The 16,845-nt window shown below is 43.5% G+C and overlaps 1 protein-coding gene across 1 annotated transcript in view; it reads left to right on the top strand.

Moving 5' to 3' along the window:
- The window catches only part of csmd2 (CUB and Sushi multiple domains 2), a gene marked incomplete at both ends in the record, with an annotated part of 242,791 nt that overhangs the window by 200,617 nt on the left and 25,329 nt on the right, over nt 1-16,845 (top strand). Inside the window, 11 exons of the mRNA XM_083982762.1 lie at nt 119-296; nt 1,923-2,068; nt 2,167-2,247; nt 2,868-2,981; nt 9,722-9,910; nt 10,702-10,848; nt 13,776-13,964; nt 15,057-15,242; nt 15,434-15,628; nt 15,936-16,109; nt 16,208-16,381. Of these exons, the coding sequence (XP_083838888.1) occupies nt 119-296; nt 1,923-2,068; nt 2,167-2,247; nt 2,868-2,981; nt 9,722-9,910; nt 10,702-10,848; nt 13,776-13,964; nt 15,057-15,242; nt 15,434-15,628; nt 15,936-16,109; nt 16,208-16,381 (1,773 nt within the window). The remainder of the gene's footprint in view (nt 1-118; nt 297-1,922; nt 2,069-2,166; nt 2,248-2,867; nt 2,982-9,721; nt 9,911-10,701; nt 10,849-13,775; nt 13,965-15,056; nt 15,243-15,433; nt 15,629-15,935; nt 16,110-16,207; nt 16,382-16,845) is intronic.

Genomic DNA, 16,845 nt, shown 5'->3' with positions numbered 1-16,845 from the left:
AAAAATCCCCCTTTTCCCCCCCAATTGCAGCTGAATTATGCATCTGTCCTGTTGTGTTCACAAACCCCACTGATATATTTACACACTGCCTCTCGCTCTCTTTCTCTCCCTCCCTCAGTGCCTTGTGGAGGGAACATTACATCGGACAACGGGACCGTCTTCTCCCCAGGTTACCCCGAGGAGTACCCCAGTTCCGCTGACTGCTCCTGGCTCATCACTGTGGCTCCTGGCTTCGGTATCAAACTCAACTTCACCCTGCTTCAGGTTCACGGGCCGCACGATTTTATCACTGTCTGGTAAGAAATGACTTCTCCCAGGGGCTGTAGATATGTGGAAATGCTTTTTCACGAAATGCTATGTTTATTTTGTACCTTTATTTCTGTTCATGTGGGTAAAGTGAAATGTTAGTTTAACCAGTTTTCTAATAACAACCAAACCTAAATCTCAAGGCCATCTCAAGAGAAAGGTTGAACTTTGTACTTTACAGACCTATGTGTCATTGAAATGTTTCCATTTTTATTGATATATTTGCAATCCAATTTTCTTGTCATTTTCGCCTCTGCAATACCTTATCTTTCAAGTTCTTGTCTCCCCTGCTTTTTAAACCTGTAATGCCTCCAGCTTTTTCCATATTGGCCTCCATTGTGTAGCTTCACAAAACTGAGTCAGAGTCTGGTTAGCTAATCTCTGACTTCCCTGCCCCTTCTTCTCTTTTCATTCTGTGTCCTTTATGTGACTCTGCAGCTTGTTTTCAACAAGTACAGCACACCACCCGTTCCTCATTTAAATAAGCATGTGGAGAGAAAACACAATGCGAAAAATAAAGTTTTTGTGTGCTCTCTCAAGTTTGCACCAGAACACAGCAGTGAGTATTGAGAGGTAAAGCTTCCTCTCCTCACCTCCACAATGCATGACTGAGCCTGACATATGTGCAACCAAAGACAGGGTTTTGCATGCATGATAGCTGCCAGTCCCTGCTGATCCCAAGACAAGCTCCAAAGGTCCCAGCTCTCAGGGAAACCGGAGATCTGACTGGCAGCCAACTTGGCGACTTGTAGACCACAATTGCTCATATGGCGTGAGGTGACATGGATTGTATGTTTTGCAGAATGAGCAGCTTGTGTGAAGATTTTTAGCCCGTGGCAAGTTTAAGTCACTCGACATGGCTAGTCAGCCAAAATGTCCACTTTCAATCTATTGTGGCTCTTCTGTAAATGGCCCCCACTGTGTTGATCTTTCCCAACAACCTCCTGCAGAGCCAAGATGGAGACTATCATGTCCCCCAGTTTCCAGTTACCACTTCTTTGTATCTATCCACTGAACTACTGAGCCAAGGAAATGGGCCCCGTAATGGCGGCTTGGCCAGAGTGCTGTCAGGCAGCAGTCCCTAGCCAGCCGTTTCCAGAGCTGCTTGTAATCGCCTATGCCCAGTCTGACAGCCAAAGACAGATGGTTTTTAAGCTGAATGGTTGTGGCAGGAATCTGGGAGCTGGCTTAATCGGCCATGCCCACACCAGGGGACTGCCAAGGCTGGGCCACAGCTTCCAGAGACACTCCCCTTGGACGGCAGTTAGCGGGAACAGCGCAATCCAGACCTGTCATTTTTACGCTTATCTGTAATTTTTACCTTATTTCAACATAATCACCCAGAGCAGCCCAGAGTAATTGCTTTGGGTTTGATGAAGTGAGAGCAGCTCAGTTAAACTCTGCTGCTAGCGGCTGCTTGACAATAATCTGGCGCATGCCGGTGTTTGATTTTCTCACAGATATGCCTCACAGGTGTCTTATGGGTAGAGACCAAGCGAGCACTTTAATAGAGGCTGCTGACAGCAAAACCCCTACGGTTAATTATCATCACTGCACCTCCAGTGTTTGTGTTATTTTTGAAGGTATCGTTGACTTGTGACCTTTTTTTCCTGCAGGGATGGTCCACAGGAGACGGCCAGGAAGCTCGGAGTGTTTACTGATGGGGAGCCCAATGATCCACCCAGCAGCACATCCAATCAGGTGCTGATACGTTTCCGTAGTAACACAGAAAAGGGTGGACTGTTCCGCATCAACTATCAAGGTATTTAAATGATCCTTTTTTTGATCCTGATTTCTGCCTGATATTTCAGATATTTTCGGTGTCTGACTCTTTTCATGTCTTTGATGCTCTCAATAAAGCATACAGACTGCAGTACTGCCTGCCTCCACCCATCATTCCGAATGCAGAGATCCTGATGGCAAGCAAAGAGTTTAAAATTGGTAGGTGGAAACGCGGTCACAGAACGACACATTCACACTCTCACAGACGCACACAGCCACAGCCTATCTATGCTCCACTGACTTTTTTGTATTAGACGCCGGTCCCATGCTGACTCGTGGCAATGTAGCATTCTCAAGAGTTAATCCCAGCTGTCATTTCACCTTCTGACAGGTTACATTGCCCCAGATTGACTGACTACACATCCCATAAGTCCGTGGTAGTCAATGCAGACTCGCCTCGAGCTACATCACCCGTGGAGCTTTGAGGCAGCAGTATAAATGAATGATTCTGACAAAATAATCAGAAAGCCAAAGGGATTTGGGGCAGGTGCTCTCATTCTCCCCTGTAGAAGACAATGGAGATTAATTCTCCTTATCTGTTTATTTGCATACCTCCTTGACTCATTATTATTCCGAGAAACAAAGGCAACGACAATGACATAGTGTTTCATCCATAGGATTCCCAGTGGGGATTTATTATGGTACTTTTCTCCACTGTTAACTTTTTCTTTCACCGAGACACAATGGATCATGATTAGTTCTGCAGACATTGTGGCCCGTTGCCACCATCTCTGATTTGTCATTGACCGTACCTCCTTCGTCTCTCTCCCTCTCTCCAGGTGACATAGTGCGCTACCGATGTCTTCCAGGCTACCAGTTAAGTGGAAACAGCATCCTGACCTGCCGGCTGGGGACACACTTGGAGTTTGAGGGGCCTCCGCCCTCATGTGATGGTGAGTGAATGCTTGAGGCTTTTAAACTTGAAAAGGTATCCAGGAGGGCCTTGATCAAACTCACACAGTAACTCCTTCACACCTGATGACTGCTCAGTGCAGCTCCAGTTTGATTTGCTGGCCGCTGGGCAGCTCCACATGAGGGGTAGGGAGATAAGGGCCTTGCTCGAAGCACCGCAGTGGTGGTGGTAGTAATGAGGGAAGAGTAAAGCACCACTCTGTCACTTCTCCTGCCTTTATTTATTCTGATAATCCAGGCATCAAACCCGAAACCTTCCACTGGTAGGCTTTTCTTCTTTACATTTTCATACCTTTTTCTCTCGTAGCTACATGTAGTACAGTATATTCCTTTGTGCCTGCTTTATCTTTTCGTCTTTATCCCACTCAAGTGGAAAATGGAGGGTTTCTCATCTAAAATATATGTAAAATCTTCAGCAAAAGATAGTTAAATACTTGTTGAGCAAGTGAATGCAACTCTTTTCTGCACTTTCCTGGCCAGACTTTAAAAAGAGATCAGACATTTCCTTTCTTACATTTGTACACGTGTCTGCCATAATGTAAAACATAAATGTGAACAAAGCACAACTCTTTACGAGTTCAGGGATCTCAGATCTCTCACGACAGTTATAATGATTATTTTCACACAGAAAACCTTTTTTTAAACTTCTTTAATATGGATGATTTAATCCCAAACCTGGTCTTTACACAAACTCCACTGAAGTCAAATAAGGCCTGAAGGCTCAGAGCAACATGATATTCATCCATTGTAATCCTTTGGAGTTTTATTATCTCTGTTGCTCTTCATTTACACATGAATCTGCACCTGTAGTCACACAGTTAGCTTTCTGAAAACAGCAACTACTTTCTCTCCCTGAACTGCACATTAGGACACATCACATGGAATAAATGTTTTGCAGAAGAAGCCTCTTGAGATGCATCATGATAAGTCATTATGTTTCATAAATATATCACAACACAGGTGAAGCACTGGCTTTATCTGTTCATTTTCAGCAGGGTTGTAGGTAGGCAGCAGCATTTTTCCTCTAATCACAGACTCATGCACTAGTTGCAGTTTTGCTTTATTTCTGGCTCCCATGGGTCCTCTTTCTGCCTGTAGTCATGGAGCAGCCAGCCACATATCAGTTTGGTAGCACTTTCTATCTCCGTGGATGATACTTAGCTCCCATGAGGCCGAGGGTGGCAGTTGCGGTGCTCTCTACATGCCGAAATATCATCCTCCCAGAGGACTCGATGAGTGCCGTGTCCCCAACACATCATCATAATACAGTATGTCGTGTGCAATACTTTTCCCCACAGGCAAGAAACCGGGTGCATAGATGGGTCTTTGTTCCGTTCTGCTTCAAAATATTATAAATGCATGTGTCTTTCATTGTTTTGCTGTCTTTTCTAAAATGTGGTTCTTTTTTTACTCCATCCTGGTTTGCATTTTGTGTCTCTCACTCTTTTTGTGGGTTATGTGGTGGACGAGGAAGACTTTAATACATGCAACAAATTTAGAGTGCTGAATGGGAAAAATATGCAAATGCCCTCAGCAGGAGGTGAAAAATAAGTGGATTAAAAAAAGTTAGGGAACAGGAAAAGGGCAATGAAAGGGGAAGGGGACCTATGTATAGGCACACAGAGGAGAACAGAGGGTGTACAAATCCAAGCCAGTAAACAGCAATGTCCTCCCTCTTGCCTGCTCCTCCTGCTCTCTACCTGCACAGTTACACGCACAGTTACACCTGAAAGCGTTCACTGACATAATTGCACTTGAAAAAGATCATGCTTTGTGCACAGTGTTGCCTCACTAAGGCAAACAAATCCATGTTCTGTATTTAAAACGGAAGTGGAGGTTGGCAACAGTTGAATGCTTTTTCTTGCAGTTTGCAAAGCATTCCCGTTTTAAATGTACATGCTCATGGCTCCTGTGGCCTGCTAATTGTTTCCCATATGCTAAGAGCACAGTACACTGGAGACAAACAGTTCCAGCAGACTCTGTCTGTCTTTGAACCTGTCACTTACCCTGCACAGATGCAGACAATGGCAATGGAGAGGAGAGCTTCAGACAACAAAAGCCGAAGGATTCAAGAGCTGAATGAAAGGGAGCTGAGAGCAGAGAACAAACTGATGCTACAGTAGCGTGAAAGAAGAGTAGATGGGGATGTGGAGAGCGAGTGAGGGCAAAGACAGAGGTAGAAAACAGTTTGGAATTGCTCTGAAAAAAGCAGGACTCCTGAAAAAGATCTGAATCTAGCTGGAAAAGACAGAGGAGAGATTAGTGAGCAGACGGATGGTGAGTCAGTGGTGTAGGACAGGAGTTAGACAGCGAGTGGAGAAAGAGAGACCGCGAGAGACTTAGTTGAGGGCGGTAAAGAGAAGACGTGTACAGCTCATTGAAATGCAGGGGACATACCGGCTGCAGCTGCACCTATCAAATCACCACTTCTTGCTCTGACAAGCGCAGCCCTCCATGCACTTCTTGCTCACCCGCAGCCCCACACACACACATACGCATACAGCATAGACATAAGCGCCGGTCAAGCATGTGCCTGAGCAGCAACACAACAGCAGATGTTGTCTTTGCGATGGACTTCCAGAGAGCAGCACTGGAGCCTACAGCCAGTTCTGCAGTATTGCTCGCCCCTCATCGCCACTCTCCTCTCTCACCCTCTGCATTCCCTCCGTCGGCACTCACTCACCGACTTCTGTTCTTACATAACACATGTATCCTTTATTGCCTATTCTCTTTTTTTTTTTTTTTTTTGTATTTTTCCGAGGCTGCTTCAAAACACAGCGCATTGTTTTCTCGCGCACTTGAACACACAGGTGTCTGTCAACACCCAGATCTGTCTGTCTCTGTCTCTTTCTTCTCCTCTCTCCCAAAAGATGACATACAGGCAGAGAAATGAAAGCCGCCGCCGCCGCCATACACACATGAACGCAGACACACGCTCGCTCTTGTTTTTTTTCTCTATTTAATTCATTCAGGCAACCAATTGATTTGCACCGTATTTGATTTTGCCTTCTATTTGATTAAACAGGGTTGCGTTGTACCCACACAGCCCTTAACTACATTGGCTGTCTGCTGAGACTAACGGGAGTTCTAGCATCACACACACAATGCAACAGCATCAGTATAGTTTCTTCAATTCATAAATAAATCACAATGAGCCCCGATGATCCAAAATCCCCGTGTTTATCCCCTGGACAGATTTCTGGTTCCAAAAAAAAAAAAAACCTGTATAATCACCCATCACATTAGTCTCCCCACTCAGTTCCTTCTCCTCCCTCTCCTCTCTGTCTATCTCTTTTGTTGTTCCCTTGATCATTTTCTCTGCCCTAGCCCCTTTCTTTGAGTCCCACAGAATGGATTACAGTTGCCCCCTCTTTTTACATCCTCTTTGTCGTCCGACTTCTTAAGTGTTGTTAGTTCCTGATCCACGCTAATTCTCATGTTGTGGCCCATCCCCTTCAATCAGGTCGTTATCACTTCTCAGCTTATGCTAATTAAATACCAACATGAGTAAAGAATCTCAACAGCTCTACAGCACCGTGAGTGTGATATACCGTGGGTTGATGCACGTGTGCTTCTACACTCGTATGCTGGAGCTGCACAAATGTGTATATACGGGTGCAGATGTGTGTGCATCTGCGCTCGCCTGCACTGACGCCTTCGACCGCATTTTTTATCAGGAGGCTGTTGCATACCATGAACAATTTATATACAAACGGAACGGATGTCTCACAGATTGCCATTCCTCCCACCTGGTTTATTCCATTCCCCGTCTCATTAAAGTGAAATTTCATTTTGAGTCCTATCAGCACTGATCTCACCTTGTGTGTCAAAGCTGCCTTTTTCCAGCTGTCAGGTTTGTCCCCTAATACCCTTTTGTTTACAGCCAAGCAGAGTGATGCTTCATTTCAAAGTGGATTAGTTTAATAAGTAGCAGCCTATAGATAAGAGCCCCTGTCTGTCTCCTTGCGTCAGCTCCATGACAAGCTGAAGGCAGTTTTGAAGAGGCACTGGAGCTCTCTGAAAGGTCACTGACAACACACATCTCATCCTCCAAGAATTGATCGTTTAATGAACTTCAGTCCAAGATTTTATATGCTACTTCCAGGCGCAATCAGTTTCACTATCAGTGATAGATTTAAGCCTTTTGACTCGCGTCCACTGAGGTGCTGGAGCTTGAAAATTATTTCACAAAGTTGGTGAATTTCTTCCTAGAATTTAGGATCAGAGTAGATTACTGTCAACTTGTCGTCCAACGTAGGATGTCAGAAATACTTAGATGTCTAATTTCGTCATCATATGCAACGTGGCAACAGCATACTAATGTGGTGTGTAACGTTTTCTCTACTGCTGCAACAACATTACTGTCATTCCCATTTTGCAAAATGTATGTTTTAAGTTGGCTCATTACCTGTTTTATTCCACTCATTTAGTTTTTATACATAATATGAGATTGGGACACAACTCCTGTTTCCCTGTGGTACAACATTTGCATGTATTTTGTGTTTGTTTTGTTCTTTTGTGGTATCATTCGGTTAGGCTTTGCAATTACCACCAAGAGAATGAATAGCAAAGTGTTATGGGAGAAGAATTTGACGGGAAAATATATTTGAAGTCATTTTAACATGCCTTTATGTTAGTGACATCTTACCTGACATCTGAGACTTCCTGAGGCTATAAACCCCACGTAGTTGACACAACAAGCAAAGTAAAACAAATGCTGTTTAACCTGGGCTGTCTCCTATAATCTTCTTTATGCCTTCCCCTACGAACACACAGAAAGGAGGCTGAACAAGGCACACACTCAACTGAGCATCAACACAAAAACATGAGTCCTTCCACACACACACACACACACACACACACACACACACACACACACACACACACACAAAGGAGGCAGAGCTGGAATGTGACGAATGAGCAATCAATATTTCACCACTGTAATGAAGGACCTGCAAGTGCCAAGAGCTACCTTACCCCAGGGCAGAACAGGCTGGGTTCTTCAAATTGCAGCACACAACAAGGGCATTTACATAAATTTTATTTTTTTATTTTCCTCCACAGTTGGTTGACAAACATACATACGCACACACACACAGACAGGTGACAAATTAAAGGAAAAACCAATATTAAATGTTTTATTAAGGTTGTGGACCACCATGTGCCACTAGAGCAGCTTGTGGAATCAATGCGCCTTGGCATTGATTCTGTAATATAAGACACTGTTTTCCAAAATATTTCCATTCATTGTTTTCATGATAGAGAGCCCAAACACATCAGTGCAAAATCTCCCATACTGTAGGTGTTTAGTTGGGTTGAGGGTTTTCATACTCATCAAACCGTTTCAGGTGCTTCTCCTGCCTTTATGGAAGTGAAGAGATGAAATGTTTCTTCATAGGATAAAGGTGAACAACTTTGTAGTGATGAGCAGTGACCCCTCTCTCTTGGGTCCACCTACATCATGACAGAGCCACCTGATCCCTTCTCTGTAGGGGTCAAGTGTTCAGGCCTCTCTACTCCACAAATGTACTCCTCCACTTGTTGAAAACATGTTGAAGGATGACTCATCTCACCGGAGAGCTCTTTCCCCACACGTCTGTGGACCGGTGCCTGTGGTCTCTGCACCACTCAGCTGTCATGTGCACATCCGTCTTCGTCATGAGTTGTGCGAAAGAGCTGTCGCTTTAACTGTATGATCACTCTGAAGGCTGCAGTGTTGAATGTTTCTGTTAAACTGTGGTGCCTTGATTGGTTCGCATGCCCTCATGTATTGAATACCCCATTCAAAATAGCAGTAACACCTCTCGACAACAACAACACAGACTACATCCACTGAACGGATCAACGGAGAGTTGAATAAACACATTATCATCTATGTATGAGTGTGCAGCAGAAAATAGTTCATTTTATAAGAGATATACTTTATAATATTTGTTTGTGGAATCTTACTTTGCTTCAAAAGCAAGTTTATGCAAAGAAGAAAAACAAAAGTATGTTTTTCTCTGCTGTGGGAAGAGTTATGCACAGTCTTCGTCTTCAGCTCAGTCCCATTAGGTAAGCAGAAAAAATTGCAACTTTCCAAAAACTATGTATCATTTGCATTGTGTCACTGTTGCAGCATGAGGTTCCTTTTATGTTGCCTCTTGCTTTCCACTGTGTATGCAAACATCTATGGCAGATTAAGAGGCTGGTCTCACAGCACCGTGCCAAAAACACACACACACACACACACACACACACACACACACACACACACACACCAGGCAGGAGAGCTGTGTAATGTCTGATAATACAGACTGAAACAACTGGGAAATGTTAAAGGATGTTGCCGAGCTGTCCCACAAGAATACCAATGACAAAAGGGAAGGAAGTGGATGGATGCGGTCCGCCCAGATGTGCCACAGCAATAGGACTTCAAGGCAGATGTGAGCTTAAGCCGCCAAGTTAGCATCACATCTGTCACATGCTGACAATGGGCAAAGAGGACACAAGTGTGCTCATGGCAATTCAGTAATATTAGATGCTATAGAAGCCATTTCCTACGGCTTTGTTTTCTGAAACAGCATCAGGACCAGAATGGCAATTAGCTTAGCTGTCTTTTTATACGCTATGAGGTGAAACAAATTTATTAAAACATTTTAGAACAGCAATACATAAACAAAGCTTTATTCCCAGAGTTCTAACACATTTATGGCTTTTTCTTTTTTATCTTTCACAACAGTGACCTGTCCCATGAATGAGGTACTGACAGCTTCCACAGGTGTCATCATGAGCCAGTCACCAGGCAGCGGTTTCCCCCATTTCGAGTCCTGCTCTTGGGTGGTCAAAGTAGAACCAGGCTACAACATTACCTTCACCATCGAACACTTCCAGACCAGCCGGCAGTTTGATGAGCTCGAGATCTTTGACGGTGAGTCACTGTATAAGGAAGTATCTTTATATAGACCTTTTAATTATCGCTTTTTGCTTGCCTACAATTAACTGATCAGTAGTCTATTGACCCTACGCCTCCTCACACACTTTCCCTATTCAAAGATCCATTTTCACCAATATCCACAATTACAGGCCAAAATGAGCCAGACAGCTGGATTCCCTGCTCCTAACCAGGCATCTACAAACAGAAAATCACACACAGGCTCCCTTTCATGGTGACAGAACATCTACATCTGCCTTGTACATTTGCATGTGATTAGAGGCACAGTCAGCAACTCTGCGCGGTGCTTTGAGAAAATGGTGGCCGTATACACTGGTGTTGCTGATTAGTGCTTTTTATCCTCTGCCGAGTGGAGGGAAACAGACATTTGCTAACCTTGGGGCTGCTGCACCAATTATGGGAGGAAATCTTTTTTTTCCACAATTAAGAGCTCAGCAAATTTAGATTTTACCATAAGTGTAGCAAAATGCATAATCCCTTCAATACCATAACTCAGAATAATTTGACTTGTATAATAAATCAGTGGGGGTTTTTTGGTCTATTTGTTGTGATTTTTTAATTAAATTTGTACAAATAGAGAAATCTTGGAATTTCTCATTATCTGTTGTATCTCTGTTTATTTTCTTTCTTTCTTTTTTTCAAAGTGCATCACTGATCAAGCACATGGCCTTGATTTAAAGATGTGCTAGTTTTCTTGTTTTTTCTTTGCACAAAGTCCTGGATTCCTCCTAATTCTAATTTAAATTTCTCCCCATGTGTTTATCCAGGCCCATCCAGGCAGAGCCCCCTCCTCATTACCCTCAGTGGTAACTATTCCAGTCCGCTGAGCATCACTAGCTCCAGTAACAAAGTCTACCTACACTGGTCCTTCGATCACACCACCAGCCACAAAGGCTTCCGAATACGCTACTCAGGTGAGTTAAGACCGGGGATTTACTGGCTCAAAGTAACAGCCTTCTTTACAAATGAGATTTTGTTGCAGCCTGTTTGGGGTTGATATTTGGCTCTGTTTCTCTTAGACAGGGTGTCTAGGTTTCTTTGGTTTACTGTGTCAACAAGACCAACATTTGGGCTGCCAACTGCAGCTGAAACAGCTAGAAATATGACCCATCTCCATGACAACCTAACGGGGGCGGCAGGCATCTGTGGCACTCCTTGCTGTGCTGCACAGGCCTGGGAATTAGTAAACACTGTTTCTTGAATTGCTTGTTATTCTAGTGTTTTTTGTCCTGCTCCCATGAAGGATCTGCTGGTGTACGACACCTGCATAACTCGCTGTGAATTATGACAGCGTAAATATTTAAAAGGCTCCCTCCGTTCTGTATCAACACCACTCAGCCAGATTGACTAATCGTCTTTCTCCTCCTCTCTGCGGAGCGTTCCGTCTCCCCAACCGGATGTTCTGTCATTTCTCTGCCCTGTTCTTTTTTTTTCCTCTGTCTTTCCTCTTTTACCTTTTTCTTTTCTCAACCGTGATGGATTTCGCCATAGCAGGCTAAATGACAGACAGACAAAGCGGCGGCTGAGAACCCACAAGTTTCCGTGGTCGGTGTGGAGTTGCCTTCTGTAGAGAGGGGAAGAAGAAACAGATGGCACAGGCAGAGTCATTGTATTCAACTGTGTTCTTCATCAATCCATCTTCTCTCCATGGGCCAGTCTTCCATCACCAACTTGCAGACATCTCCTCTGGCAACCCCCCATCTCTGCTTTCAAGTCGCTCTACCCATCCGTGGTTTCTGTCATTATTTTTTCTCTCACTTGATGTAGACATGTGACAACCTGACTCGGTCACGCTCTTCCCTCCTATCTCTTTATGCGTATGTGTTTCATCCTTCATCTACTTCAACTTCTCTCTTATCTATTCCAATCTAATCACCAGCCCATGCAGATTTGATTTCTCTGAGTTGCGAGGCTGATTGCACTGAGACTAGCTGTGTATTTTAGCAGGCAGAAGGCGAGAAGGAGGAAGGAACCACAGAAAAAGAGGCAAATGAGTTAATCTCAGATCAGCAAAGAATTGAACTTAAAGGTCTGGTGTGTAAAATGGGGGATAAACTGTGACATCCAGCATTCAGATTCTAGATCGCAGCACTTACTCACTCGCTCGCACTCACCCCTCCCGTGGGCAAAGTGACGGTGGCCTCCAAGGACAAAAAAAACCGTGTTTACCATGACTGGGAGTATTTCAGGAGCATGGAGCAATGAGGTGAAGATCTAAACCATTTTACGATATGTCTGCTGTTTCCTACTCCTTCTTTCCTTACGCCTTCTTCTTCGTTGGTTTATTTGTGAACACGAAACGTGCTCTCTGGCTGGCTGGATTTTCCATTCGGGCTGCCGTACAAATATGGCAGCGCAAAATGGCGACACTCTCTGCTATATACAGTATAGTATATATATATTTAAAATAATAATTATAAGGCTATCCAAACCAAACAAATTTTATTTTATAACGATTATACACTCATACAAATATATTCATGGGTAGTATATTCAGATTTTACCAATAGACCTTGCCAATGATTACATACTGGACCTTTAAGGGTGGCGCAGGAGCCGCCAGTCACAGTGATTGACAGGAGGAGGCCTTGCCGAGGAACAAAACTCTCTCAGGGTATTAAAAATCATTTGGTTTAAACTTTTTTTTTCTATTCCTTAGCTATGTAGCATCCAGGAGGATGATAATGAGCATTCACCCCTTGATGGTTGTGCAGATGACAAACTCACAAAGTTTCACAAAATTACCAAAGCCCAGCATACACCTACTGTGTATCATCTACTAAGAAACATCTTTCTGAGCGAACCTCAGTGTCAAATTCCAAATAAAGTCTGTTTTATCTACCATCTCTTCAGTGCCACAAAATGGTCTGTCAGCTCACTTGAAAAGTCTCACATTCTCTGTCTCGCTGGAACAATTTATGGGAGACAGCAACATCTCATAAATGCTGAATACATATTACACCATTGACATGGCTTTAAGTTTTTATGCTGCAAGGAGGTTTTATCTGATTGTCTGTGTGCTGCTCAATCCCCACTAACCTGAAAGAGAAGGCATTTCTATTGCCACTTATGAGCCGTTTGAGCCAGAATTAGCATTTTTATAGAAATGTAATGTGGTCATAGTGATTAAGTGTAATGGATGATACGCTTTTTTTGTGTGTTCATGGTCCACTTCTATCCTAATCAGTCCCTAGAATGAAAAGCCTTTTCTGTGTCATATAGCGATACACTTCTACATCAAATCACCTTTTTAAAAATGTTTCCACAGATTTGAGTTCTTTCACTCAAACTCTTCCTCCCCAGCAGGTGTGTAGTGAAGTCATGTTACCGTGAGGTCTGCAAAATGCAATCAGGGCCTGAGAGTCTTTGGAAACTGTGGACCTGTTGCTGGCACCATTACGGATGATAAACGATTATTGCAGCAACCAATTTAGCCAACAAACAAAAACAGATACTTTGTTGCTGTTGTTATGTATCCATCACTTTTATGATCCTCCTCTGCTGCTGCTGACAAACTCCTGTTTCGCTTTGCAGAACATTAGTTTCCTTTAATCAATTTTCCTTGTCTCTAGTCTGCAGTTTTTGCCTTAAAGAGATTGTATTGTAGAACTGGTATTAATACATATCCTCCTTTGCCACACCACGCGTAGAAGACTGATGCAGATGAGATCTGTGCCTCTGTGCTGCTGGAAGAACATTAATCCTTCACCTCCTCAACAACAACTTGCATCATCTTGCTTCATGACTGTGTTTTTATGCTTGTTGAACTCAATTTTGTCCGTATGCATATTTATATCTTTATCGTCCTCTGTTTGTTTTTTGTTTGTTTTTTTCTTCACAGCGGCCTACTGCAGCCCTCCAACCAACCCTGTGAATGGCACAGTGCACAGTCTGACCGGCACCAAGCTGGGCAGCACCTTGCGTTTCAGCTGTGACCAGGGCTTCCGTCTTATTGGCCAGAGCAGCGCCACATGCACCCGGACTGCACAAGGGATCTACCAGTGGAATGCACCAGTGCCACTTTGCCAAGGTGAGGGTCATGTGATGGCAGCAGGTGAGGAGATGGCACAAAAGTGTAGACTGGATCGTCTAAAATTAGCTGGATGATCTCAGCGCCTTTTGCAGATATTATCATTGTGACTGAGGTCACTCAGCATTACTTCTCTCAAAAGTGGTGAAATTACCTTGAAACTGTGAAATGAGAACAAGATTTTTTGCTCATAGCCCAAATAGTACGCTGAGCAGGTTTTCTTTGAAAGTTTGGTTGATCTGATGTATTGGAGTGAAAAAAGTGTCACTGTATCCGTTTACTTGGGATCAAAGTTTGACTCCATTTTCTGACAGTGTGCCTTTACCAGCAGTCCCAAAGGCTAAGACGTGCTTCAAGCAAGCTCACTTCACCACTCCCCAGCATTGCTTTGAAGATAACACTGCATCACATTAATGATGCGTGGTTTACCTGAGCTCAATTGTTTGATATGTCAGTCATGGGTCATAGTCACAGTTATCTGCTTGTCACTGTGCTCAGATTTTGGAAATGATCAGTCATGGAATCAACAATAGCGACTGAGAGGCTGACACGTCTTAAAAGTTTGAAATAAACATGAGTTGTATAAAGTCATAGCTTTCAAGGGAAGAGATTCGCACTTAACTCAAAGGGTTTTTCTTTCCACAAATACAAAAATGATCACATTTTTTAGATTTAGGCTGTAATGCTGTTCAATCTTCACTGATTTCCAGTCTCATTTTTTTTATAATCCATAACAAACACATACAACCTAACAACTCTACATCCAAGTTTCCAACTAGCCATGTTAACAAAATCACCTGAAAGTGAAACTGAGGGCAGCCATTCTCTGCACTAGTCTGGTCAAGTCTGCAGCAGGTGTAATCTCCACATGAATTGCATGTACCTTCCCCAGACATGATTGTTTACTACTGTGCAGATGGCAGCCTGAGCTAATGTTTACTGCACATCAGTGCTGGCTCTGGGGTGTGTTTGCACAGGAAGTCTGATATGAGTGAGGCACTCTTCATATGAGGATGGTTATTACAATATATTGCTAGCAACTGTATCTCCCCCCCCCCCCCCCTTCTTGGTCTATATTTTTTCCTCTTCCAGTCACGTCCTGTGGAATGCCAGTTCCTCCAGTCAATGGCAGTATTGTTGGCCAGGACTTCTCTCTAGGAGCCAGAGCCACCTACCAGTGTAATCCTGGATTTCGTCTTGCTGGGCCCATCACCACCTCAGTGATCTGTCAGGAATCTGAAAGATGGAGCCCCATTGAGGCCCAACCCAGATGTATTCGTGAGTATTTGTATTTGTATGTTTAGTTGCAGTCTTGGAGAGGGAGCTCCAAATATTCCTGGCAGGTTTGAGACTGACATACAGTATTTGTCATCTGGACACATGTTGTGTGTTCAGAAGCAGCTAATAACAATACACAACACCAAACTCCAAACAAATATTGAAGTGAATAATATTGTTTGGCCTTCCAGCTGTGACCTGTCCTGACATCGGCCACTCTGCTGTGGAGCACGGGAGATGGAGACTAATCTACGGAACCCAAAACCAATATGATGCGATTATGATGCTCATATGTGATCCAGGATATTACTACAGGGGTCAAAGGGTGATTCGCTGTCAAGCCAGCGGCACCTGGAACTACCCAGATCCTCGCCCAGTCTGTGGGAGTATGTAAAAACTACACATCTTCCAGTCTAATTTTCCTCAAGTTGTTTCAGTACTTATAAACCAGAAAATCCTCCACCAGAAAAAAGCTATTTGCCAAGCATGAAAAATAATTGCATCCAAATTTGTTTTATTTCCACTGTGATGTTAAGAAAATAACATAGTTAAACAGGCACAAATCTTCTAACCAAATCAAACTGAATGTAAGCCAAACAAAACCATTTCCCAAACCAAACAAATTAATGTTGCTGATCATATTTTCACCATGATGGATTGAACTAATACCGGTATATTGTTTTCTTATTTCAGTCATCTCCTGTGGGGACCTTGGGACTCCACCAAATGGCAACAAGATTGGAACATTGACTGTGTACGGAGCCACTGCCATTTTCTCCTGCAACACAGGCTATACCCTGGTGGGTTCCCGGGTGCGAGAGTGTATGTCCAATGGGCTGTGGAGTGGAACACAGGTCCAATGTCTAGGTGAGAGCTCCCGCACCCAAAAAAGTTCTGCAGTTTGCTTCAAAAGTTCAGAGCTCCTCTGTCTGACCTTGTCGCTCTCCTTCTTCATCCATCCATAGCTGGCCATTGTGGCAGCCCGGAGCCCATAGTGAACGGGCAGATCACCGGGGAGAACTATAACTACAGAGGCAGCGTTGTGTACCAGTGTAACCCGGGATTTCGTCTCATCGGGGTGTCTGTGCGAATCTGTGAACAGGACCACCGCTGGTCAGGACGCACTCCAGTCTGCGTCCGTAAGTACCCTGGGAAAATTATAATTATATTTGTATAATAAAGCTTATTTGTCATAGGCCTATGTGATATTGTAAATTCTTTAAATTGTTCAGATGAACAGGATCAGACTTGAAACTTTTACTGTTGCATATCAGCGATTTGTAATAAGCACAGACATATAATGCCTAGGGATGCTCGAATCAGGCCAGTTTAAGTTCGCCACCAACCACCAATTTAGTGTGATTAAACTAGAGCCATCTGGTACTGATCACCGCTTAATTCCTCTTATTGAAGTGTTTTTTGCAGGAAACTCACACCAGCTCATCCATAATGTAAGGTTTAAAAGCCACTGTTGCCTCATTTTTTACTATGAAGTACGCTGTATTCCTCTGTAATACTTCTCATTGTATTACAAGTAGATTATTTTATGAGGAGTAATAAAAAAAGACATGCAGCTGGTGAGGCTGTAGTGGGGCCTGTGTCT

The sequence above is a fragment of the Trachurus trachurus genome (assembly GCF_905171665.1).
Source record: "Trachurus trachurus genome assembly, chromosome: 11".
Classification (NCBI taxonomy): Eukaryota; Metazoa; Chordata; class Actinopteri; order Carangiformes; family Carangidae; genus Trachurus; species Trachurus trachurus.
This window is presented reverse-complemented; position numbering and strand designations above follow the sequence as displayed.